The sequence below is a fragment of the Bos javanicus genome, chromosome 10, assembly GCF_032452875.1.
Source record: "Bos javanicus breed banteng chromosome 10, ARS-OSU_banteng_1.0, whole genome shotgun sequence".
NCBI lineage: Eukaryota > Metazoa > Chordata > Mammalia > Artiodactyla > Bovidae > Bos > Bos javanicus.
In genome coordinates, this window is record NC_083877.1 from 67188105 (window position 1) to 67214828 (window position 26724).

Below are 26724 nucleotides of genomic sequence, written 5' to 3' on the forward strand. Positions count from 1 at the left end.
CTCCAGAACCATCTAGCCAAGCAGCACTTAAATTCCTGACCCACAAAAACTGTGTAAATTAATAAACACTTATTGTTTTAAGCCACTGAATTTTGGGGTAACTAATACTATTTCTTTCTTTTGATATTTAGGCTCCCTGTCAGTTTAGCTCAATTTAGGTTTTCTACATAAATCTTATGTTTCTTTAAACTATGAAGTGTCTTACAATATAATGCTTATTTAATACAATAATGTTTGTTGAAACATTTTTATATGAAAAATATAAGTGGCTACCATGTGTGAGACATTTTTAGTAGGAAGAATAAGTAAGAAAATGTCTGCCCTTGAGGGGCTCAAGGGAACACAGTTTTAAAAAAGAGAATGCCCATTAAAAAGAATCAGTACAACAGCTATCTGGAGAGATCAGGAAATGCTTCCTTAACACAGCATACCTAAAAAGGGTTCAGAGGAATAAGTAAGTGTTTGTCCCCTGGGTAAGGATTAAAAATAATCCATACATAACTGCATAACTGAATAAATTTACTACAAAAAGGTATATACTTAAAATGAGGGAAATTTATAGTATATAAATTGGACCTTGATAAAATTGTTAAATAAGAGAAAACCCCAGGCAGAGTACAGAATATGCAAAAACACAGATGATCAAGTGGTCAGTCACCAACAAACCCCTTTATCTTCGACTTCTGTGAAGGTTCCCCTCAGCTCTTGATTGAACTGAAACCTGGCTCTCCCCTGAAGTCACTGCTTCCCTAGTTGTCCTCTCATGAGGCTGACTGTTTTTTCTCCCACACTAGAGTATCACTGCACCTGAAGAGGAGAGATGACCTCATTGTTGGTTTCTGATTATTTCTTCTTCATTTAAAGATCCCAGCTTTACATTTTGTGTCATCAGATCTAACCCAGTATCTCTTCCATGTTTGTTTCTCCTTCCTTGAAGGCTTTAGCTCGTGGCTCACTGTCATTGTCTCCATCACTGTTCTTGCACAAATCTTGATGACTCATCCAGTACCCTAGCTTCTCGATTCTTAGGTGTTCTTTCTTCCAGTGATCTTTCTTCCACTGTATCTCAGGTACCCATTCCCATGATCACACCCATACTAGTACTTCAACCTTTCTCGTGTCATGCACACATAAAATAACATTCACAGACCACACTGCTTGTGGTCAAATGCAACTAACCAGCCAAAGAGAGAGAGGTCTGATCAACCCAGGCCCTGCCAGAAACTTCAAGGGCTCAGAGGACCAATTTCCTGTCACACCTGTATTCATTCATGAGATAACCAGGCACTTGAGACCTCATTATTACCGATGAATACTATATGTCCTTCATAAGCCCAATTTCAAGAAATCCACTCTCTGATTACCATATCTTATCTTTCCAACAATTCTTTGGCTCCACCAGGACGTACCTACATGCTCCTGATCTACGATCATATTTTCACTGTCTTTCACCTCCCTCACATCAAGTGTTTTCATATCCAATTTAGAGTCCATGATTTATCATCATAATCACTACTTCAACTTTTTGGCCCCTCTCTCACTCTGGCAAAATCCCAATTCCAATTAAAGGCCTCTCTATGTCAACTTTCCACCTGCAATGCACAAATGAATATGGCTGGAACAGCACACAAAATGCATGCTACTTCTTTCCTTTCTACAGTCGACTCTCCATATTCCTGGGTTCCACATCCACAGATTCATCCAACTGCATATGGAAAATATTCAGGAAAAAAAATTCCATGGTATTTCCTAGCACTCCAGTGGTTAAGAATCTGTCCTACAATGCAGGGGATGCAGGTTTGAACCTTGATCAGGGAACTAGATCCTGTATACATGCCACAGCTAAGATCTCTCATGCCCCAAGGAAGATTGAAGATTGAGTGCTACAAGTAAGACTCGGCACTGCCAAACAAATAAATATTTAAAAAACCAAAAGACCATGTATAAGTTGGCAACACCTGAATTTATTTATCTAGCTCAGACTTCTCCTCTGAACTCATCTTGGATATCCAACTACCTTTTCAAAATCTCCTCTTTTACATCTAACACTGAACTCTAACCTTACCACTCCCCCAGTCCTTTACAATTTAGTAAATGGCCACTGCATATTTTTAGGTGCTCAGGCCAAAAACTTTGGAATCATCTTGATTCCTCTTTCTTACTCATCTATATTTATTTATTTAACTTTTTGGCCACTCAGCATGTGGGATCTTAGTTCCCTTACCAGGGATCAAACCCTTACCCCCTGCAGTGGAAGAGTGGAGTTTGAACCATTGAACCTCCAGGGAAGTTCCCTTGACTTCTCTTTCTTCATCAACCCCTACATTGAATCCATTTAGAAATCATATTGGTTCAACCCTCAAAATACATCCAGAATTCAACCAACTATTTTTGCTGCTACCACTCTGGCTTCCCTGGTGGCTCAGACAGTAAAGAATCTGCCTGCAATGCAGGAGACCCAGGTTCAATCCCTGGGTCGGAAGATACCTGGAGAAGGAAATGGCAACCCACTCCAGTATTCTTGCCTGGAGAATTCCAAGGACAGAGGAGCCTAGTGAGTTATAGTCCATGGGGTCGCCAAGAGTTGGACATGACTGAGAGACTAACACTTTCACACTTTCGCCACTGTGGTCAACCATGTACTAAATTATTGCAACAGTCTTCAAGCTGGTCTCTCTGTGGCTATGCTTGCCACCCCACAATCTATTCTCAACACAGTAGCCAAAGAGATGCCTTTAAATCGTAAATCAGAGAAACATTCATTAATCCATTAAACATTTCATATTTCAGAGTAAAAGCCAATGTCCTTATAATGATGGCCCTCAGGGCTCTATGGGAACTTGCTTGCTTTCTCCAGCCATGCTTCCTTATTCACCTTCTCTGGAACACACCTGGCCCATCCCTACCTCTGCTGCTGCTGCTAAGTCGCTTCAGTCGTGTCTGACTCTGTGCAACCCCATAGATGGCAGCCCACCAGGCTCCTCGCTCCCTGGGATTCTACAGGCAAGAACACTGGAGTGGGTTGCCATTTCCTTCTCCAATGCATGAAAGTGAAAAGTGAAAGTGAAGTAGTTCAGTCGTGTCCAACTCTTCGTGACCCCGTGGACTGCAGCCTACCAGGCTCCTCCGCCCATGGGATTCTCCAGGCAAGAGTACTGGAGTGTTGCCATTGCCTTCTCTGGCTCCTACCTCTAGGCCTTTGCAAATGAGGAATAAAAAGCACTTTAATAGCACACTGACAAAGTTAAATTTAATTTGAAAGATTTTGGCCGAGGAATGAAGTGTTTGAGAGGGTCCGAGTAGAAGCAAAGAGACAACTCAGAAGGCAATAACATCACCTCTTCTCACAGAAAATGTCAGTTTTCTTCAAAGTCCATCTTATTCAGTTCTATGACCCAGTTTTCATTTCCTCTGAACTCCTAACAGATGTTATTCTTTACTCTATCCCCCCTCAACGACCAACCCACTTTCTTTGATTTTCAAACATAAACCATCACTTCATCTCAAAAACAAAAACGCTACAACATATTAATCCAATTCTTTTCTCTCACTTTCTTTTAGAATCACAAAAATGACAAATCTAGAAGAAATAGTTTTAGCCCACCCCTCCCTATTACAGAAGCAATTAACCTTTATATGTTGAGTGTCTCGTGCGTGTCAAACATTACACTGGTTCTGGAAAAATGATAAAAACTGAAGCAGTGAACACTTAGAATGATGTGACACCTCATTTCTCTATAAAACTTCTAAGACTTTATCTCTCTCTGCCATTTCTTCAAACTTTATCTTTGCTTTGTTTCACTGCAATCTAGCTCCTAGTACCTGCTATATAAACACAACTAAATAGGAGTCCAATGACTCATTCTGCAAATGCATGACACTTTCCAGTTCTCTTCCTTCTATTCTATAGTATCCCTTGCCTTCTAACACTCATTTTTATTATCTTTATCTTTTGCTGAGATCATTCCTTTCTTTTTGAATTGGTTCTTCCCCTCCTAACCACCCTAAATCCATCTAGGCAAACTACAGGGATGAATACTTTGATTTAGTATCCTTACCTTTTGGATACTTCAATCAAGTATATCCATATTTTTTTAGTTGCAGCATGCAAATTCTCATCGGTTATATTTTTATATAACCCTTATTAACTTATCTTGTTAATGTTTATCTTACCTAAGCTCTAGAAGTAAGAAATTAGGATTCCTATAAGGCCATATAGGTAAAAAATGTTATAATACTCCATAGGTGAATGGCATTAGCCTAGATAGGGACGTTCAGTCTTTGCTTGAAATAGGAAGTACTTAATTGTAGAAACGGAGAAGGCCATGGCAACCCACTCCAGTACTCTTGCCTGGAAAATCCCATGGACGGAGGAGCCTGGTAGGCTGCAGTCCATGGGGTCTCGAAGAGTCAGACACAGCTGAGCGACTTCACTTTCACTTTTCACTTTCATGCATTGGAGAAGGAAATGGCAACCCACTCCAGTGTTCTTGCCTGGAGAATCCCAGGGAGGGGGGAGCCTGGTGGGCTGCTGTCTATGGGGTCGCACAGAGTCGGACACGACTGATGTGACTTAGCAGCAGCAGCAATTGTAGAAAACACAGTTATTTAGAATGTTATTTCAAAACTCCATTCTTCTGGTCAGGGTTTTTTTAAACCTCAGATATTAAACCACTCTTCTGAGGTAATAATACTCTCAGATATTACTCTTCAAAACACTTGAAATTACAATCAACCTCTACTTACTTGGCTTGATACTGGCCTTTTCTGGAACAAGCTCTTGAGATGTCTCATCTAATTCAAGAAGACTTCTACTTTCCAAGGTTGGAATGTTGACATCTTTCAAACCAAAATGTCTATTTCGTTCATATTCCTTATGTCTGTTTTCCTTCTGAGACAGTGATTTTCTATGAGCAATTTTAGTTCTAATCATGTCAGTACTTAAATCCTTTCTGTGCCGACTGGCAAAATGTGATGAAGACATCCTGTCAGGAAAAAGAGAGAAAGACCAACTTACGTGGAATTTCATTTTATATTTTAAAAACTTAAGATTCCAGTTCACTTCCTATACCACTTCAGAGCTTTCTGAAATAAAAATGTTAAAATACAAAATGGAATATACATGTGAGTTAAGAGTGGGAAGAAAGTTATCAAAAGAGAAGATACTACAAACTATTTTGGGGTTCTGAATAGGAACCTGTTTGACAGGTGAAGTGAAGTCCAGGAAGCCAAGGTCTGGAATATAAACAAGAGATTCTAGGCTTACCATAGAGAACACTGCAAAATGTATGAAGTAAAGGTGAAAATAGGGAAAAGTAAGTGAAGGACAGTATACAGAATAGTTGCCTTAACCTTCCCGATGATGAATGCTCAAAATTCTCCAAGCCAGGCTTCAGCAATATGTGAACCGTGAACTTCCTGATGTTCAAGCTGGTTTTAGAAAAGGCAGAGGAACCAGAGATCAAATTGCCAACATCCGCTGGATCATAGAAAAAGCAAAAGAGTTCCAGAAAAGCATCTATTTCTGCTTTATTGACTATGCCAAAGCCTTTGACTGTGTGGATCACAATAAACTGTGGAAAATTCTGAAAGAGAGGGGAATACCAGACCACCTGATCTGCCTCTTGAGAAATTTGTATGCAGGTCAGGAAGCAACAGTTAGAAGTGGACATGGAACAACAGACTGGTTCCAAATAGGAAAAGGAGTTCGTCAAGGCTGTATCTTGTCACCCTGTTTATTTAACTTATATGCAGGGTACATCATGAGAAACGCTGGACTGGAAGAAACACAAGCTGGAATCAAGATTGCCGGGAGAAATATCAATAACCTCAGATATGCAGATGACACCATCCTTATGGCAGAAAGCGAAGAGGAACTCAAAAGCCTCTTGATGAAAGTGAAAGTGGAGAGTGAAAAAGTCGGCTTAAAGCTCAACATTCAGAAAACTAAGATCATGGCATCTGGTCCCATCACTTCATGGGAAATAGACGGGGAAACAGTGGAAACAGTGTCAGACTTTATTTTTTGGGGCTCCAAAATCACTGCAGATGGTGACTGCAGCCATGAAATTCAAAGACGCTTACTCCTTGGAAGGAAAGTTATGACCAACCTAGATAGCATATTCAAAAGCAGAGACATTACTTTGCCAACAAAGGTCCGTCTAGTCAAGGCTATGGTTTTTCCAGTGGTCATGTATGGATGTGAGAGTTGGACTGTGAAGAAGGCTGAGCGCCGAAGAATTGATGCTTTTGAACTGTGGTGTTGGAGAAGACTCTTGAGAGTCCCCTGGACTGCAAGGAGATCCAACCAGTCCATTCTGAAGGAGATCAGCCCTGGGATTTCTTTGGAAGGAATGATGCTAAAGCTGAAACTCCAGTACTTTGGCCACCTCATGCAAAGAGTTGACTCACTGGAAAAGACTCTGATGCTGGGAGGGATTGGGGGCAAGAGGAGAAGGGGACAACAGAGGATGAGATGGCTGGATGGCATCATCAACTCGATGGACGTGAGTTTGAGTGAACTCCGGGAGATGGTGATGGACAGGGAGGCCTGGCGTGCTGTGATTCATGGGGTCGAAAAGAGTTGGACACGACTGAGCGACTGATCTGATCTGATCTGATGATGAACGCAGGCAGCCTGGCACTTTTTCTCAACCAGAAGACAAAAAAAAAAAAAAAAAACAACCCACAAGATGCATATTATATAGTTAGAGAAGATAAATAGGCAGTCAAATATGAGATTGAGAAAAAAGGGTTTCCCGAAGTACCATAATGATGTAGAAGGATAACCATATGCTTGCTTTGGTGAGACAGAATAAAATTCTTTTAGCCATACAAGAAGTCATATAGTTTATTTGGCATATACTCTTTTCTTAGAAAGATCCCTGAGAATGTATTGAAGTAAAACAAGAGAGAACAAGAAAGATGATGTCATGGGTTCTAAGAAACTGTGGATCCAAATGAAAGTGAAAGTGAAGTCACTCAGTCCTGTCAGACTTTTTGAGACCCCATCAACTGTAGCCTACCAGGCTCCAACTGAGGAAGAGAATAAAGGAAACTGGAAAATCTAAGAGCCTCACCTAAACAACAAGTGGAGAGAACAACTAAGCCAAACTGGAGAAAAAGGACCAATTCTCCAAAGAGTCTTGCCAATTTAAAAGAAAACGGGGGGAGGGAAGGATGGAACGTCTGTCACCAGGAATTTTAAAAATACATAAGCACACAGTGCTCTTCAACAACAAGAATAACAAAGAAAGTACCCTAGAAAACTGCACATAAAAATCTGCATAAGAAGTGAGGCAAATTAAAATGCTATTTCAAGCAATCAACAGAGTATAAAATATGAGAATTCATTTGACCTGAATGACTCATTAGAAAACACCCTGATGCTGGGAAAGATTGAAGGCAGGAGAAGCGAACGACAGAGGATGAGATGGTCGGACAGTATCACCAACTCGATGGACATGAGTTTGAGCAAGCTCCAGGAGTTGGTGATGGACAGAAAAACCTCACAAGATGCAGTCCATGGGGTCACAAAGAGTCCGACAGGACTGAGCGACTGAACTGAATGCTAAAAACATTCTCCTTTAAGGGTCCAGAGGAAGTGATAAAGAACTGTGCTTTTTATCAAGAACTCTCCTCTACTATTTTTTTTTACCACTTCTCACAAATACTATGGAACACTTGCTCTCCTTGCTGCACAGCAGGCCAATGAAGGGGAGATGAAGTATAGAGGCAAGGACTTTATTCCTCAGAGCTGACCAAGAAGATGGCACACTAATGTCTAGGGTTCTGAACAAAGGCATTTTAGTTTAAAAGTCAAGCAGAGGGGTAGGATTCTCTGAGGCAGGCCATTCTGTATGATTATATATAATAACAAAAGCAACGGAAAAGCAAGTCAAAGAAACAGTTCCAACCTGGAGTCAAAATTGGCTTTTCCTGCAACAATATTAAGCAGTTATTAAAGAAAAAATTAAAATCATGTATTAGTTATTTAAAATACGGCACAGCACTGTATTGTACACAGCAAAGCGAGAAAGGGCTAACACTGAAGGCATATTTTATTATCATCTAAATCCTAAAAGGTAGTATAACTACCCTTATACAGATGAGGTAAATTAACTGCCCACATAAGCACTGTTAAAAGGTAGTGGAGCTGAAATCCCCAGCCCCGCAGCCCGGCTCTTCACACACATTTAAGTTCTCTACCCTTGACTGGAGTTTCTTCCAGCCTGAAAGTCTAGAACGCCTTACTTAGTCTTGCTTGCCTAGGGATTGTCAACCCAAGCGTTTTTAGTTGTCACATAATCTGTAAGGAGCTACTGGAATATAGTTGGGGCCAAATGCCAATTACACCCCGGTGGCGAAATGCTGCTGCTACACAGGTCTTCTCAAAAAATATTTACTCTTCCGGAGGACTGAGTCAACAGCTTCCGGAAGGAGAGGTAATGAGGTCCTAGAAGAAGCCTCCCCCAGGCGAAGTTCAGAGCGTTGCCGCCAGTCCTCGGACCCTTTTATAACTTCTAGAAAGAAGCGAACCGTGTCCTCCTCCAGCTACCCAGCAACTACCTACCTGAGGCAGTTTCTAGCGTTAAACTTCAACCAAACTAAAAGGAACTCTCTGGTCCTGGAAGACCACCGCGCCTCCGAAGAAGGAACGTCTACAGCAAGAATCGACAAAATTCAAACTTCCCGCACAGAGCCGCTGATTGGAGGTATTTTAACAAACACTTCCGGTAAAAGTGCCCGCCTCTTCCCCTCGACGAGGCGCGCTATTAGCTCGCTCCTTGCCGTATTTGAATTGATTGAAAGGTTAACGGACCATTCAAAGGGTAGGTGTGAGCGGGCTCTTTGGGCGTGTCCGGGATGCTATATTGACGAAGGGCGGAGCGGTGGGAGGTCTGGGCCGGCTAGGAGCGGGAGTGGCCGGTGGTTGACCGTGGGCTACGCTTGCGTCCGCTCGGCAGCTACCTGGCCCTCGCTGGTATCAGAGAAAGGACAGGATGAAGGAGAGGGGCGTCAGAGTTTGCAGGGCTTTTTGTTGTTGTTTTTTATTTGCAGGACTTTTTAATGTCCTTGTTTAATTACATAAATCAGCTGAACTTAATGAAATATTTTCTTCGCTTAAAGTTTTAAAGGAAGTTTTATTATCGCACCAAATTGCTCGTTAAATCATTATTAGTTTTATTACTTGTTACTTGTCTTTTTTTTCTCGTCTACATTAAAAAATAGATATAAAGTAATTACATTCAGAAGCATAGGTTTTTTGAGTGTATAATCTGATGAGTTTTGCTAAATGTAATCAGCTGTGTAACCACCACCCAGTCAGGATATGAGAGCATTTTCATAACCTTTGAGTTCCTCAAGCCCCATTCTAAATCTCCCAGCGTTTAGGTGCTCACTCTTTTGATTTCTGTCACTTTAAAAATAGGAGTGGTAGGTACTCTCCTGTTTGCCTTTCTCTCAGTGTATTGTTTGCAAGATCCATCCTTACCTTTGCATGAATCAGCCCTGTTGTTTTTATTGCTGAATACGATGGTATGATCACTCACCTAGAGCCAGACGTCCTGGAATGTGAAGTCAAGTGGGCCTTAGGAAGCATCACTAGGAACAAACTAGTGATATGATGGAATTCCAGTTGAGCTATTTCAAAACCTAAAAGACGATGCTGTGCAAGTGGTGCACCCAGTATGCCAGCTAATTTGGAAAACTCAGCAGTGGCCACAGGACTGGAAAAGGTCAGTTTTCATTCCAATCCCAAAGAAAGGCAATGCCAAAGAATGCTCAAACTACTGCACAATTGCACTCATCTCAGTATCAGTATCATTTCAGTTCCTCAGTCATGGCTGACTCTTTGCAACCCCATGAACCACAGCACACCAGTCCTCCCTGTCCATCAACAGCTCCCAGAGTTTACCCAAACTCATGTCCACTGAGTCAGTGATGCCATCCAACCATCTCATCCTCTGTCGTCCCTTTCTCCTCCTGCCCTCAGTCTTTCCCAGCATCAGAGTCTTTTCAAATGAGTCAGTTCTTCGCATCAGGTAGCCAAAGTATTGGAGTTTCAGCTTCAATATCAGTCCTTCCAATGAACACCCAGGACTGATCTCCTTTAGGATGGACTGGTTGGATCTCCTTGCAGTCCAAGGGACTCTCAAGAGTCTTCTCCAACACCACAGTTCAAAAGCATCAATTCTTCAGCACTCAGCCTTCTTCACAGTCCAACTCTCACATCCATACATGATCACAGGAAAAACCATAGCCTTGACTAGATGGACCTTTGTTGGCAAAGTAATGTCTCTGCTTTTGAATATGCTATCTAGGTTGGTCATAACTTTCCTTCCAAGGAGTAAGCGTCTTTGAATTTCATGGCTGCAATCACCATCTGCAGTGATTTTGGAGCCCCCAAAAATAAAGTCTGACACTGTTTCCACTGTTTCCCCATCTATTTCCCATGAAGTGATGGGACCGGATGCCATGATCTTCGTTTTCTGAATGTTGAGCTTTAAGCCAACCTTTTCACTTTCCACTTTCTCTTTCATCAAGAGGCTTTTTAGTTCCTCTTCACTTTTTGCATAAGGGTGGTGTCATCTGCATATCTGAGGTGATTGATATTTCTCCCGGCAATCTTGATTCCAGCTTGTGTTTCTTCCAGTCCAGCGTTTGATGTACTCTGCATATAAGTTAAATAAACAGGGTGACAAGATACAGCCTTGACGAACTCCTTTTCCTATTTGGAACCAGTCTGTTGTTCCATGTCCACTTCTAACTGTTGCTTCCTGACCTGCATACAAATTTCTCAAGAGGCAGATCAGGTGGTCTGGTATTCCCCTCTCTTTCAGAATTTTCCACAGTTTATTGTGATCCACACAGTCAAAGGCTTTGGCATAGTCAGTAAAGCAGAAATAGATGTTTTTCTGGAACTTTCTTGCTTTTTCTATGATCCAGCGGATGTTGGCAATTTGATCCCTGGTTCCTCTGCCTTTTCTAAAACCAGCTTGAACATCAGGAAGTTCACGGTTCACATATTGCTGAAGCCTGGCTTGGAGACTTTTGAGCATTTCTTTACTAGCGTGTGAGATGAGTGCAATTGTGCGGTAGTTTGAGCATTCTTTGGCATTGCCTTTCTTTGGGATTGGAATGAAAACTGACCTTTTCCAGTCCTGTGGCCACTGCTGAGTTTTCCAAATTTGCTGGCATATTGAGGGCAGCACTTTCACAGCATCATCTTTCAGGATTTGGAATAGCTCAACTGGAATACCATCACCTCCACTAGCTTTGTTCGTAGTGATGCTTTCTAAGGCCCACTTAACTTCACATTCCCGGATGTCCGGCTCTAGGTCAGTGATCACACCATCGTGATTATCTGGGTCGTGAAGATCTTTTTGTACAGTTCTTCTGTGTATTCTTGCCATTTCTTCTTAATATCTTCTGCTTCTGTTAGGTCCATACCATTTCTGTCCTTTATCGAGCCCATCTCTGCATGAAATATTCCTTTGGTATCTCTGATTTTCTTGAAGAGATCCCTAGTCTTTCCCATTCTGTTGTTTTCCTCTATTTCTTTGCATTGATCACTGAAGAAGGCTTTCTTATCTCTTCTTGCTGTTCTTTGGAACTCTGCATTCAGATGTGTATATCTTCCCTTTTTCCCTTTGCTTTTCGCTTCTCTTCTTTTCACAGCTATTTGTAAGGCCTCCCCAGACAGCCATTTTGCTTTTCTGCATTTCTTTTCCATGGGGATGGTCTTGATCCCTGTGTCCTGTACAATGTCACGAACCTCATTCCATAGTTCATCAGGCACTCTATCTATCAGATCTAGGCCCTTAAATCTATTTCTCACTTCCACTGTATAATCATAAGGGATTTGATTTAGGTCATATCTGAATGGTCTAGTGGTTTTCCCTACTTTCTTCAAATCACTTCATGGCAAATAGATGGGGAAACTGTGGAAACAGTGACAGATTTTATTTTGGGGGGGCTCCAAAATCACTGCAGATGGTGACTACAGCCATGAAATTAAAAGATGCTTGCTCCTAGGAAGAAAAGATATGACCAACCTAGACAGCATATTCAAAAGCAGAGACATTACTTTGCCAACAAAGGTCCATCTAGTCAAAGCTATTGTTTTTCCAGTAGTCATGTATGGATGAGAAAGTTGGACTCTAAAGAAAGCTGAGCGCCGAAGAATTGATGCTTTTGAACTGTGGTGTCAGAGAAGACTTGAGAGTCCCTTAGACTGCAAGGAGATCCAACCAGGCCATCCTAAAGGAAATCAGCCCTGAATATCCATTGGAAGGACTGATGCTGAAGCTGAAGCTCCAATACTTTGGCCACCTGATGCGAAGAGCTGACTCATTAGAAAAGACCCTGATGCTGGGAAAGAGTAAAGGCGGGAAGAGAAGGGGACGACAGAGGATGAGGTGGTTGGATGGCATCACCAACGTAATGGACATAAATTTGAGTAAACTCCAGGAGTTGGTGATGGATGGGGAGGCCTGGAGTGCAGCAGTCAGTGGGGTCACAAAGAGTCGGACACGACTGAGTGACTGAACTAAACTGAAGTGTTCCATTGAATAATTTGCCATCCATTCTCCTGTTGATGGATATTTGGATTGTTCCAGTTTTCAGCTATTATGAATAAAGTGGCTGTAAACAATCTTGTACAAGTCTTTTTGTGGGCATGCTTTATTTATCTTAGAGAAATATAAACGTGGAATTTTAAAAAATACTGAGTTATAATTAACATAGTTTCAAGTGTACAGCATAGTGACTCAATATTTTATACATTATGGAATGATCACTACAATAAATCCAGCTACCATCAATCACCATACAACATTGTTATTATTTACTATAGTCTGTGATGTTTGTTTTATAGTTGAAAATTTGTACCTCTTAATCCCTTTCACCAACGTGGTCCATTCCCCCCACTCCCTCTCCTAACAACCAACAGTTTGTTCTCTGTATTTATGAGTCTGTTTCTGTTTCGTTTATTCACTTGTTTTGTTTTTTTAGATTACACATATAAATGAAATTGTATGTTATTTGTTTTTCTGTCTGATTAATTTAACTTGGCATATTGTCCATCCATGTTGCCACAAATGGCAAGATTTCATTCCTTTTTAATGGTTGAGTAATATTCCATTGTACATATGTATACCACACCTTACTATACCCACTCAACCGTCAATGGACATTTAGGTTGCTTCCATATCTTGGCTATTATAAATTAGCTACATATTGCAGTGGACATAGTGGTAGGGCTTCCCTGGTGGCTCAGTGGTGAAGTATCCACCCGCCAAGCAGGAGATACGAGTTCCGTCCCTGGGTCAGGAAGATCCCTGGAGAAGGAAATGGCAACCCGCTCCAGTATTCTTGCCTGGAAAAATCCCATGGAAAGAGGAGCCTGACAGACTACAGTCCATGGGATTGCAAGGAGTCAGACATGATTTAGTGACTAACAACAGCAAACATAGGCATACCTATCATTTCAAATTATGTTTTCATTTTCTTCAAATGAATACCCAGAAGTGAAATTGTGAGATCATATGGTAGTCTATTTTTAGTTTTTTGAGGAAACTGTACAATTTTCCATAGTGACTGCAATAATTTACATTTCAACTAACGATGCAAAAGGGGTCCCTATTCTCTACATACTTGCCAACACTTGTTATTTCTTATACTTTTGATAATAGCCATTCCAACAGGTGTAAGGAAGTAGTTCTCTGTGGTTTTGATTTGTATGTCCCAGATGATGGGGGTGCTAAACACCTTTTCATGTGCCTATTGGTCATCTGTATGTCTTCTTTGGGAAAATATCTTTTCATATCTTCTTGTTTAATCAGGTTATTTGTTTTTTTGATGTTGAGTTGTGATTCCTTTATATATTTTGGCTATCAATCCCATTTTGGTTTATCTTTTGCAAGTATCTTCTCCCATTCATTAGGTTGCCGTTTTGTTTTGTTGGTTTCTTTCACTCTGCAGATTTTTAGTTTGATGAGGTCCCCTTTATTTATTTTTGTTTTTATTACCTTGCCTGAGAAGACATATTCAAAAAACATTGCTAAGAAGAAAGTCAAAAAGGTTACTATCTGTGTTTTCTTCTAGGAGTTTTGTGGTTTCAGGTTTTGCATTGAAATCTTTAATCCATTCTGAATTTATTTATTTATTTCTATGTTTTGGCCACACCGTGTGGCATGTGGAATCTTAGCTCCCTGACCAGGAATAGAACCTGTACCCCCTGGGTTGGAAGCACAGAATCTTAACCACTGTACCACCAGGTGAGTCCCATTCTGAGTTTATTTTCTTGTATGGTGTAAGAAAGTGGCCCAATTGCATTTTTTTGCAAGAGGTTGTCCACTTTTCCCAACACTGTTTATTGAGACTATCATTTCCCCATTATTGTTCTACACTCCCCATTCTTGCCTCCCTTATAAATTAACTGGCCATATAAACATGAATTTGTTTCTGGGCTCTCTATTCTGTTCCATTGATCTATGTATCTATTTTTGTGCTAGTACCATACTATTTTGATTACTGTAACTTTGTAGTATAATTTCAGGTTTAGGAGTGTGATGCCTCCAGCTTTATTTTTCTTTTTTAAGTTTGCTTTGACTACCTTTTAATTATGAATAAAGTTTCTATAAACAGTCTTGTACAAGTCTGTCTGTGAATATGTTTTATTTCTCTTGGGGAAATATAGATGTGCTGTTTCTGGGTCATTCTGGGTATGCTTAACTTTATAAAAAATTGCCAAGCAGTCTTCAAAAGTGGTTGTAATCCATTCCTGCTCCCAATCCCTCCCAGCATCAGAGTCTTTTCCAATGAGTCAACTCTTCGCATGAGGTAGCCAAAGTACTGGAGTTTCAGCTTTAGCATCAGTCCTTCCAAAGAAATCCCAGGACTGATCTCCTTTAGAATGGACTGGTTGGATCTCCTTGCAGTCCAAGGGACTCTCAAGAGTCTTCTCCAACACCACAGTTCAAAAGCATCAATTCTTGGGCACTCACCTTTCTTTACAGTCGAACTCTCACATCCATACATGACCACTGGAAAAACCATAGCCTTGACTAGACAGACCTTTTTTGGCAAAGTAATGTCTCTGCTTTTGAATATGTTGTCTGGGCTGGTCATAACTTTCCTTCCAAGGAGTTAGCGTCTTTGAATTTCATGGCTGCAGTCACCATCTGTAGTGATTTTGGAGCCCAGAAAAATAAAGTCTGACACTGTTTCCACTGTTTCCCCATCTATTTCCCATGAAGTGATGGGACCGGATGCCATGATCTTTGTTTTCTGAATGTTGAGCTTTAAGCCGACTTTTTCACTCTCCACTTTCACTTTCATCAAGAGGCTTTTTAGTTCCTCTTCACTTTTTGCATAAGGATGGTGTCATCTGCATATCTGAGGTTATTGATATTTCTCCCGGCAATCTTGATTCCAGTTTGTGCTTCTTCCAGCCCAGTGTTTCTCATGATGTACTCTGTATAGAAGTTAAATAAGCAGGGTGACAATATAGAGCCTTGACGTACTCCTTTTCCTATTTGGAATCAGTCTGTTGTTCCATGTCCAGTTCTAACTGTTGCTTCCTGATCTGCATACAAATTTCTCAAGAGGCAGGTCAAGTGGTCTGGTATTTCCATATCTTTCAGAATTTTCCACAGTTTATTGTGATCCACACAGTCAAAGGCTTTGGCATAGTCAATAAAGCAGAAATAGTTGTTTTTTTGGAACTCTCTTGCTTTTTCCATGATCCAGCAGATGTTGGCAATTTGATCTCTGGTTCCTCTGTACCATTTACACTCTCACTAATGATGTTTAAGAGCTCCCATTGTTCCACATGCTTGCCAACATTTTGAATTATCGCTTTTTAATTTTAACCCTTCTAGTGGGTATAAAATGGTATCTCATTCTCATTTTGTAGTTCCCCAATAACTAATGATGATGAGCATTTTTTCATGTGCTTATTGAGTACTTTTGTATCTTGTTTTTTGAAATTCCTATTCAAGTCTTTTGCCTATGTTTTTAAAATTGAGGAATATCTTTTAAAATTTAATTGTCTTTTTAGTATTCAATTATAGAAGTTTTATCTATTCTGAGTCCAAGTCTTTTTTCAGATATATGTATTTTAAATAATTTCCCCTTTTTTTAAAAGGTTAACCTTTTAAAATAACAAACCTTTAATTTTAGAATAGCTTTATATTAACAGAAAAATTACAAAGATAGTAAGATGAGTTCTCATATGCCCCATATCCATTTTTCCCTATTATACTAGTATGATATATTTGTTACAATTAATGAAATGATACTGATATATTATTATTAACTAAAGTCTGTTAACTAAAGTCCATAATTTATTCAGATATCCTTAGTTTTTATCCACTGGTCTTTTTCTGTTCCAAGATACCATATTACATTTGGTCATCACGTTGCATTAGACTTCTTAGACTATAACAGCTTCTCACACTTTTCCTTATTTTTGGTAACCTTGACAATCTTGAGGAGTACTGGTCAGATATTTTGTAGAATGACCCTTAATAGGAATTTGTCTGATGTTTTTCCTATACTTAGACTGGGATTATGGCTTTGGGAAAAGTACCATAGAGGTGAAGTACCTTTCACATCATATCACAGCGAGTATAGAGTATCTACATGACTTATTACTGTTAATGTTAACCTTGATTATTTGGTTGAGGTAGTGCTTGTCAGATTTCTCCAATGTAAAATTACTCTCTTTCCCCCTTTCCATACTATACTCCTTGGAAGGAAGTATGAACAGACCACACTTAAGGACTGGGAAGTTATGCTTCTTGAGTACAAACTATGAACATAAATTGTTTGAAACTGTTCTACATGGGAAATTTGTCTCTTCTCTCCGATTATTTGTTTAGGCAATCATTTACCTTAGAGCTTGTGGTCATTTATTTTATGCTTTGGGTTATATACTTTATTTTGTTGCTCACATTGTTATAATTTCAGCCATTGGTAGCCTTTTCAGTTTGGTCCTCCATCACTTGGAACATGTCCCCATCGTTGAGGGTTTTTGTCTGTTGTTTGTCTGTTTTTGTTTGTTTTAGTATTACTTTACTTTCTGACTCCAGAAGATGCCCTGTGCACGTGTACTCAGTCACTCAGTCATGTCTGACTCTGTGCAACTCTTGTGGACGGTAGCTCATCAGGCTCCTCTGTCCATGGGATTTTCCAGGCAAAAATACTAGAGTGGGTTGCTATTTCCTTCTCCAGGGGATGTTCCCGACCCAGGGATTGAACCTGTATCTCTTGCATTGGCAGGTGGATTCTTTACCACTGAGCCAACTGGGAAGTCCATAAGATGCTCCACGTTCATCTTATATATTCCTTGCCCACTGCTGGAATCAACCATTTCTCTAAGGAACACTGTTTCCTCTGACTGGAGCATTGTACTAGAAACCAAGATCTGGGCAGTAGGTATACTCTTTGCTACTAGGGAGTTTCTCAGGTGATAGAATGAAGGAATATACCTGTCTAGACTAACATATGTATATATGTATCTGTAAGTATTTCTACATGTAAACATCTGTATATATTAAGCTAATCATGAGTTCATGCTGATGTCTCCAACTCTAATCCATCACCACATGGATCATTCTAGCCTCCTCCCCTTGCTTATCTGTAATCTCCCACCCTTACAGTAGGAAACCTGGCTCTATTGGTTGCCTTTGCATTTTCTTAGTGTCATTGGTGAGTAGAGGGTTTAAATTTTATGAAGTACTAATTTATACATTTTTTCTTTTATCTTTAATGCTTTGTTTCCTCTCTGAGAACTGTTTGCCTAACACAAGGTCATAAAGTTTTATCCTATGTTTTCTTCTCAAAACTTGATAGTTTTAGCTCTGATGCTTAGATCTGTGATTCATCTTGAACTAATTTGTGTGTGGTATCTCCAATCTTTTCTAACTTTTTAAATACATTGTCCAATATCACATATAAATATAATTCGTATGTATGGCTGTTTGTGGAAAAGATCCCCCTGCAAAAGCCTTGGGTCATATTTCGGAGTTTAAAACTAAAACATTTTAGTACATTATGACATATAAAGCAAAACACTGCCACCGCCACCACCACATATACTATGTCATGCAAAAACTAACCAGTAGAAAGTTGGTACATTGTTAAGAATGGAGAAGATCATGGTGGACTAATAAAAGATTCTGTTCACCAAGCTAGAGCAGCGTTGAGACACGCATAAAAAAAGCAAAAGTGTTAGTCACTCAGTCTTGTCCAACTCTTTGTGACCCCATGGACTGTAGCCTCTGTCCATGAGATTCTCCAGGCAAGAATACTGGAGTGGGTCGCCATTGCTTTCTCTAGGGGAGCTTCCTGACCCAGGGGTTGAACTCAGGTCTCCTGCATTGGAGGCAGATTCTTTACTGTCTAAAATCAACCAAGTTAAAACTTAATTCTTTTTAAAAATTAAAATAGATAAAACTCTAGCAAAACTAATTCAAAAAGAAAAATATTATCATGAATGAGGATGCACATTATCTATTACTGTGTAACAAATTGTCCTTAAATATGTAGCATACAATGACAACCATATTACTTGTTCTTGATCCCATGGATCAGGAATTCCAGCAGATATTCATGGGAAAGTTCATCTTTGCTTCATGTCTGTGGTTACAGCTGGGATGGCTTGGTTAGGTGCTGGCAAGGATGGATAGAGTCTCTCTTTTCATTCTCTCATCTTGCTTTCCTAATAGAGCAAGAGGCTTCAAGATGGTCTTGCCCACCTGTGTGGGGGTCTTGTTGCTGACCATCAGCTGGAGCCACTCTTTCTACATGGTTATTCTCTTATTCTCCAGCACATTCTTCATTTGGTCTCTTTCTCCAGCAGACAATTTTGGACTTCTGTACATGGCAGCTGAATTCCTTCTCAGCAAATGTAGAAGACCTCTTAAGATCTAGGTTTTGAAGTCCAAGAATGCCACTTCTACCTTATTCTACTGGTCAAAGCAAAGTCACAAGGCCAGCCCAGATTCAAGGAGGTTCAATCTTATGGGAAGGGTAGAAAAGTCATGTTCAAAGGAGAGTGGACACAGGGAGGAACAATTCATTGGAAGCCAGTTTTAACATTCTCCAGAAAAGCATAATTACAGATAAAGTTCTAAGAAGACAAGAAGAGAATACCATTAAGACCAATATGCCAATTTTGAGAACTTAGATTAATGAATATATTCAATAGAAAGCTTAAATATTCCTGTAACCAATTAAAGAAGTGAAAACTGTGGTTACATATGTTCCCATAAAGAAAACAGCAGGCCCAAATGGTTTTACAGATAAGCTCCATCTAACAGATTCCTCCTCCAACTCAGTTTATGGTAAATTCAATAAAAGAAAGAAAGCTTGCATAAAAAAATGCCATTTTCCTTACTAAAAATAAAATAAAAACCCTACAATTTTCCCACTGTAAGTGATAGCAGTAACTAAATTTCTCTGAAATATACCAACTTTTTAGGATCTTTAGCCCACATGGTCAGTCCATTGATTACTTGTAACTGAAACAAGTCTGGTTTATGTTCAAACAGGACTTTATTTTAAATGCCAGGGTATTATGAAGGAAAATGCCTGTCATACTGTATTTCTTAAGACATTTTCTGTTGCATAGAAGCAAGGGTAGCAGAGAGTTCATAGTCTCCAGTGGTCTGAAGAAGCAGCCCAAAGTGGTCCATTTCATTCTAAAATTGTCAAACTTTCATATTTTTCCTTAAAAAATCATCTTGATGCATTTCCCCCCTAAATTGTGAAGTCTATATCGAATTTATTTAGTGTTTTATCCTCAAAATTCTTTAGCAAAGATAGATGCTCCAGGAGGAAGCCCCATAATTTTCTTGTGATTAGGTGTTTTCTAGTGTGCAAAGCACAGGAGGTAATCTGATTTGCTGCAGACATGGCAAACATTTGCAGCAGACCCAAGGGAATCCAGAAATAAAGGGATCTTGCATAATTTTTCCATCTTTGCCTTCTTGTCTCCCTTTGTATTGGGGACATATCATTTAAGCCCGCCACCCAGCATGGCTGCTCCTACAGTCCTAGACAAGACTTGAGTACTTTTCTAGAGAACTCCTGCACAGTTCTAGTTTCCTGGTAAAAGAGCCATTTCTTCCTGGGGTATGTGAGATGATTCATTCAGAGAAGGCAATCTAAATGGAGATGTGGCTTTACTCTTTCAACATCAACAGGATAATCATATTTTCAGACAACATAACAATCTCAGTACTTAAGAAAAATGTACATATGTAGTCAGGGGAGAGGGGTTCAGGTGTGTAATACCATCTCATTTCATTACAGTAAAATGGAAAATTCCTGGCCAAGAGTTAAAGCTGGATTTCAGTCTTAAACCATACCCGGATTCCATGCCTTCACTGCCAAGGGCCTGGGTTCAATCCCTGGTTGGGGAACTAAGATTTCCACACGCAATGGGTCATGGCCAAAAAAAAAGCATAGGACAATGATTCCAAATCTTAGACATGTTCATGTTTATTTTGGGGAAATGGTGGCTAAAAACATTAGTTCTCCCACATGCAAACCACAGGAATGATATCTATCTACATACATACTTGCCAGAGTTGTGTTAAGGATGAAATGAAAATAATACATGTGAAAATGTTCCAAAAATTCCAAAGTCTGTATACATAAAACCTGATGTTATTGTTAAAGTATTTTTAATCGGGAAAAAGAAGGAAATGATGTTTACAAGTGGCAGTCAATTTATGCTATTTTTTGAAAATTACTTATTAGGCTCTTCTGATAGAGGCCTTTGGAAATATAAGTTTCCTAACAGTTAGGAATTAGCCAAGGCAGCAAGTTCTTTTAGCTGAGATTTTTGCCATCAGAAGGACACGTTCTTCCCAGTTTCAGAAACATTTTTAAGTAAGTACAAGTCTGCAAAATTCTTGTCCTTTCTATAAACTTAAACTTTGCAACACTTATGATACATTCAACGTAAAATAATGTTGACCTAAATTCAGAATGGTAACTTAGTGCTGAAAATTAATCAATAAGCAGTTATTGTAATTGTAGAAACCCTAAAATAAAAAACTGTCAAGAGGTTGTGGAAAAGAGTCACAGTGCCACTTAAAAATATATCAAAATTCTATTAGTATGTATTCTAGGGTAAATGAATATGCATAGAAGAAGGAATGCTGTAAATAAATTGGTAGTTTTCTATGTGGCAGGGAAATTAGGCCAAGATCATATTTAAAACAATGAATTCAGGTATGTGCATGGAGAATTATTTTTAACTGGTGACACTGTAAATTAATATAATTTGGGGGAAAAGCATTTTGGCAGTATGTACCAAGAGCCGCAAAATCTTCAGAGCCTTTTTGACCCTAAAATGCCACATCTGATGGTTTACCACAAAATCATGCCTAAATACATTCACCAGTTCCCTGAAAATGAAAAACCGGAAGCTATTTAAATGTCAACAATAGAGGAATGTGGTAGTTAAGAGTCTAATCTACGTGACGGTTATTATGCAATCACTAAAAAACATAACTGTGAAAGCCAAACAACCACATAGAAAAATTTAGAGGGTAATTCCCTGGTGGTCCAATGGTTAAGACTTTGTGCTTTCACTGCCAAGGGCTTGGGTTCAATCCTTGGTTGGGGAACTAAGATCCCACACACAGTGGGGCATGGCCAGGAAAAAAAAAGCATAGGACAATGATTGCAAATCTTAGACATGTTCAATAATTATTTGGAGACTTGGGGATTATAAGATCTCAATATGTTTATATATTTTGAAAAGTGGGGCATTGACTTTTCTATTCCAATTTCATATAGCAGTTTTTAGTATACTTGCAGATGATAAAGCGTTGAGGGACAGTGGGATAGAACCCACAATTAACCAAATTGTAGCATTAATTTGTATTTATTCACTTACCTATTTTTTAAATTAGTTATAGAACCTAACTTAGATAACTAGTTATCTAATATTTAATTCTTTCTGCGGAGTTTGATTCCACATTCATCGAGCCCTTAGTACTATTTAAGCATAACAACAACTAGATGAATAAGATACAGTTCTTGTCTTCAATAGTTTCTTTAATGGTGAATTTAAGCCCTCTTTCAAATGGTAAATTTGTAAATGAATATCTTGTATTAAACCCAGAGAAGCTCTGTGACCCCATAGAGTTTTAATCAACTTTTTAATCTAAACAATCACTTAATCAGCTAACCAGCAACTGCTTATTGAATGCCTTCTATTAATGACTAAACTAAAATTACTGAAATTTTAATGAACACTAATAACCTCTGAATGTTGTGCTATTTTCAGTTTTTTAAATGATATTGTTTTGTTTTGTTTTGTTTTACTTTTAAATGAGTACAGTCTCAGTTGGATACTGATGAACTGTGCCCTCCATAAGAACCTCCATTCTTCTAAGAAGAGGATTCTGCTTCTATCTGGAGCAATAACCTTATCAATGAGGCTTTAAAAAATACTCACATAAGGAAAAAAACTGAATGAAATGGGAAAGTACCATCAAAGTAATATGTTTTAAAAGAAAGCAGAATACAAGTTATAACATTGTTTTAATCCAGTTTTAGAAAGTACAAATATTTATATCTAATTATAATAATTGCTAATAGTTAATACAATCTTGCTTCCCTGTAGCTCAGCTGGTAACAAATCCACCCGCAATGCAGGAATCCCCTGTTTGATTCCTGGGTTGGGAGGATCTGCTGGAGAAGGGATAGGCCACCCACTCCAGTATTCTTGGGCTTCCCTGGTGGCTCTGGTAAAGAATCCACCTGCAAGCGGGAACACTGGGTTCGATCCCTGGGTTGGGAAGATCCCTTGGAGAAGGGAACAGTTATCCACTCCAATGTTCTGGTCTGGAGAATTCCATGGACTATATGGTCCACTCACAAAGAGTCAGACACGCCTGGGTAACTTTCACTTTCTTTCTTTTGTGCCAGACACTGTCCTGAAAGCGGTTTACCCATTTAATCCTCACAAGAACGTAATAAAGTGGTTAAGGTTAGGAAACTGAGATACAGAGAGCGTAAGTACTTTGCCTTCAGTAACCTCCTCCAGATCACACATAGAAAGTAAACAAAAAACATTTGAAGGAAATATAAAAATTTTACTAATTCTTAGGTCTAGAGAGTAGATCATTTTCATTTTCTTCTTTGGTTATGTATTTTCCTATTTTTTTTTTGCAATGAACCTAAATTGTTTTGTAATCATAAGTGTTTAAAATAAGATCTTCAAGTTTTAGAATCCATGAAATTGCTCAAAATATAGTAAGCGGAGTGCTAAAAGTGAATGTATTTCAATGAGCATGCAAAAAGCATTAGCATTGACCATTTGATGACATTTTCTCATAGCTTGAATGGGGAAATGAATTTACTTAGGAAGTGCATAGACAAAATCAGAATGTTCCTTTCAGTGAGTGTAAAAAAACCTTAGGATTACAGTTGGACCCTATTTCATGCATATACTCTCCCATGGGAATATACGCTATTTAAATTTTTCACAAAACTTCTCCAGAATGAAGAATGTGTACATATTAATCCAATTCTGATCTAAAGAAAGAACACTGCAGAATCAGCAGGACTGCTATATGGTAGCTGGTTTTTTAAGTCCCCACTATAAAGAACCACTACTAGCCCATATCTAAAGGAATAGCACTTCTTTGTGTGTTTTATTTTTAATTGGAGGATAACTGCTTTACAATATCATGTTAGTTTCTGCCATACATCGACGTGAATCAGTCATATGCATACATATGTCCCCCCCTCTTGAACTTCCCTCCTACCTCCAACCCCTCTAGGTTGTCACAGAGCACTGGGTTTGAGCTCCCAGCATCATACAGCAAATTCCCATTGGCTATTGTGTTTTATGTATGGTAAGGTATATGGTTTGGAGAAGGAAAATGGCAACCCACTCCAGTATTCTTGCCTAGAGAATCCCGTGGACAGAGGTGCCTGGTGGGCTGCTGTCCATCGGGTTGCACAGAGTCGGATACGACTGAAGTGACTTAGCATGCATGCATGCATGCATTGGAGAAGGAAATGGCAACCCACTCCAGTATTCTTGCCTGGAGAATCCCAGGGACAGAGGAGCCTGGTGGGCTGCTGTCTATGGGGTTGCACAAAGTCGGATACGACTGAAGTGACTTAACAGCAGCAGCATTAGCAAGGTATATGTTTCCGTGCTACTCTCTCAATTCATCCCACCCTCTCCTTCCCCCACTGTGCCCTGTGTCTGTTCTCTATGTCTGTGTCTCCCCTGGGGATACTACTTCTTAATGCCTTGACTATTTGGCTATAGATTTGAATCCACATCTCCCTGACTTCAGTGTTTATGCTCTTTCTGGAATACCAGGCTGCCTCTCAAAATACCATACCATACAGTTTCTCTTTGGCTTTTTTTTTTTTTAAAAAAAAATTTAGTTTTATTTATTTATTTGGCTGAACTGGGTCTTAGGGTTTCCCTGGTGGCTCAGTGGTAAAGAATCTGCCTGAAATGCAGAGCCCCAAGAGAGTAAGCTTGATCCCTGGGTCGAGAAAATCCCCTGGAAGAGGGCATGGCAACCCACTCCAGTATTCTTGCCTGGAGAATCCCATGGACAGAGGAGCCTGGCAGGCTACCGTCCATAGGGTCAAAAAGAGTCACACATGACTTAGTGACTAAACAACAACAAAATTTCAATGAAAATCTAAAATCAAAATAGAAATCTGCTATACTGGATTTGAAGCCTTGGTATAAAAACAGAAAGTAAGGTGTCTAACATGTTTTTATATTGATTCTGTGTTGAAATAATATTTTAGATAAATTGTGGATCCATTGAGTTAAAATGCATTACTAAACTTAATTTCACCTGTTTCTTTTTATTTATTTTCTTTCAAGAAAGAGCTTTATTGCTTCCAGGATGGCTGCTTCAGCCTGGGGGAGGTCCTTGAGCCTCACTTTCTTGTGGTCCAGGCTAAAGGCAGAAACCAAGGACCTGGCAGTCTCATTGCTAAAACAAGAACAGCTGCCAAGTTGGTCACTCCACGCCTGGGGCACAGTCCTAGGGGTCAGCTGCAGAGGGGAAGTGGTGGGGGGGATTCCCATCAGGCTGGTCCAGGCCTCTCTTCTCCAGCTCCGAAGTTTTTTCCGCTTAAGCCCAGGTGCATCTTGTTGGCTTAAAGGCTGACTCCAGGGCTTCCCTATGGAACACCTGGGGGCTGCTGAATAGGAGAATCCCATCTGCTCCTCAAGAACGGCCAAAAAGTGCCGCAAGCTGGAAGAGGCTGGCCTGAGATCCTGCCCACCTCCCCATAGCCCCGAAGCAGAACACTGGCTAGTCCTGGCACTCCCACTCTACAGGCAGCCCACTGGTACCATTGCCTGAGGGGCCTTTTAGTGGGTCTCTTTCTGCAGGGCCAGTGGACCAAACTTGAGACTCCGGCCTTACTGAAAAATATTTAAAGTATCCCTTCCCTGACCCCATGGACAGAGGAGCCTGACAGGCTACAGTCCATAGGGTTGCAAAAGTCTGACAAGACTATGCTCCTGAGCACGAGCCAGACCCTCCCCCCACCTGAAATTCGCAAAATGATAATACTCTGAATGCTGGAGAAATGATTCTGGCAGCAGCCATGCTGCCTAATGGCCACCTCCTGCATGCTAGGCCCTCTGGGCACGGCCCATGGCTTCATGGCCCTCTGGCTTCAAGGCCCCAGGCTGAGAGTAAGGCCAACTGCTGGTCTGCTGGTCTGTGAGCAGGCACAGCTCTGCTTGTCCCACCAAGGCCTTGCCACTCACCAGTTTCTTTTCAATGTGGCTATTAGAAATATTCAAATGGTGTATGTGGCTCATATCACATTTCTATTGGAAAATGCTGTCATAGTTTCTGAGAAACTTCTCCATTTTAAATATCAAGGAGAATGGAATGTCTCACTCCTGTGAGTTACTTCAATACAGGGAAGCAACCTCAATTTCCAACCCAGAGCTTCAGAAAAGAGGTTTGTAACTGGCAGTTTCCAAAGAAACAGGTGATCAGACTAGAATATTCCTAACAGAACTTTGAAAAATGTGTTTAGCTGGAGGCCAAGGCCATGTAAACAGCGTTTCTCCCCAGGCGATACAGCTCCTTTCCTTTGGAATGATCAACTGCTTTTTTACCAGCATCGAAAACATAGACCACTTTTAATTATAATACTGAGAAATAAAATGCAAGACACGTTGCTATCAAAAATAAGTAGGAACGACAAAATTGGCATTCAGTTCAGTTCAGTTCAGTTGCTCAGTTTTGCGACCCCATGAATCGCAGCACGCCAGGCCTCCCTGTCCATCACCAACTCCCGGAGTTCACTGAGACTCACGTCCATCGAGTCAGTGATGCCACCCAGCCATCTCATCCTCTGTTGTCCCCTTCTCCTCCTACCCCCAATCCCTCCCAGCATCAGAGTCTTTTCCAATGAGTCAACTCTTCGCATGAGGTGGTCAAAGTACTGGAGTTTCAGCTTTAGCATCATTCCTTCCAAAGAAATCCCAGGGCTGACCTCCTTTAGAATGGACTGGTTGGATCTCCTTGCAGTCCAAGGGACTCTCAAGAGTCTTCTCCAACACCACAGTTCAAAAGCATCAATTCCTCGGGGCTCAGCTTTCTTCACAGTCCAACGCTCACATCCATACATGACCACTGGACAAACCCTTGGTTGCAACTATAAACCGGCAAAGTCTTTCTGGAAAAC

At 40.1% G+C, this 26724-nt stretch overlaps 1 protein-coding gene across 4 annotated transcripts in view; it reads right to left on the bottom strand.

Annotated features, from left to right (window-relative positions):
- DLGAP5 (DLG associated protein 5) overlaps positions 1–8655 on the bottom strand; it is a 45403-nt gene extending 36748 nt beyond the window's left edge. For all 4 annotated transcript variants that reach the window (XM_061428958.1, XM_061428957.1, XM_061428956.1 and 1 more), the window contains exons 1-2: positions 8573–8655; positions 4747–4985 (exon numbers count right to left, since the gene is read on the bottom strand). In XM_061428958.1, the coding sequence (XP_061284942.1) occupies positions 4747–4984 (238 nt within the window). In that variant the 5' untranslated portion in view covers position 4985; positions 8573–8655. The remainder of the gene's footprint in view (positions 1–4746; positions 4986–8572) is intronic.
- Positions 8656–26724: the final 18069 nt, after the last annotated feature.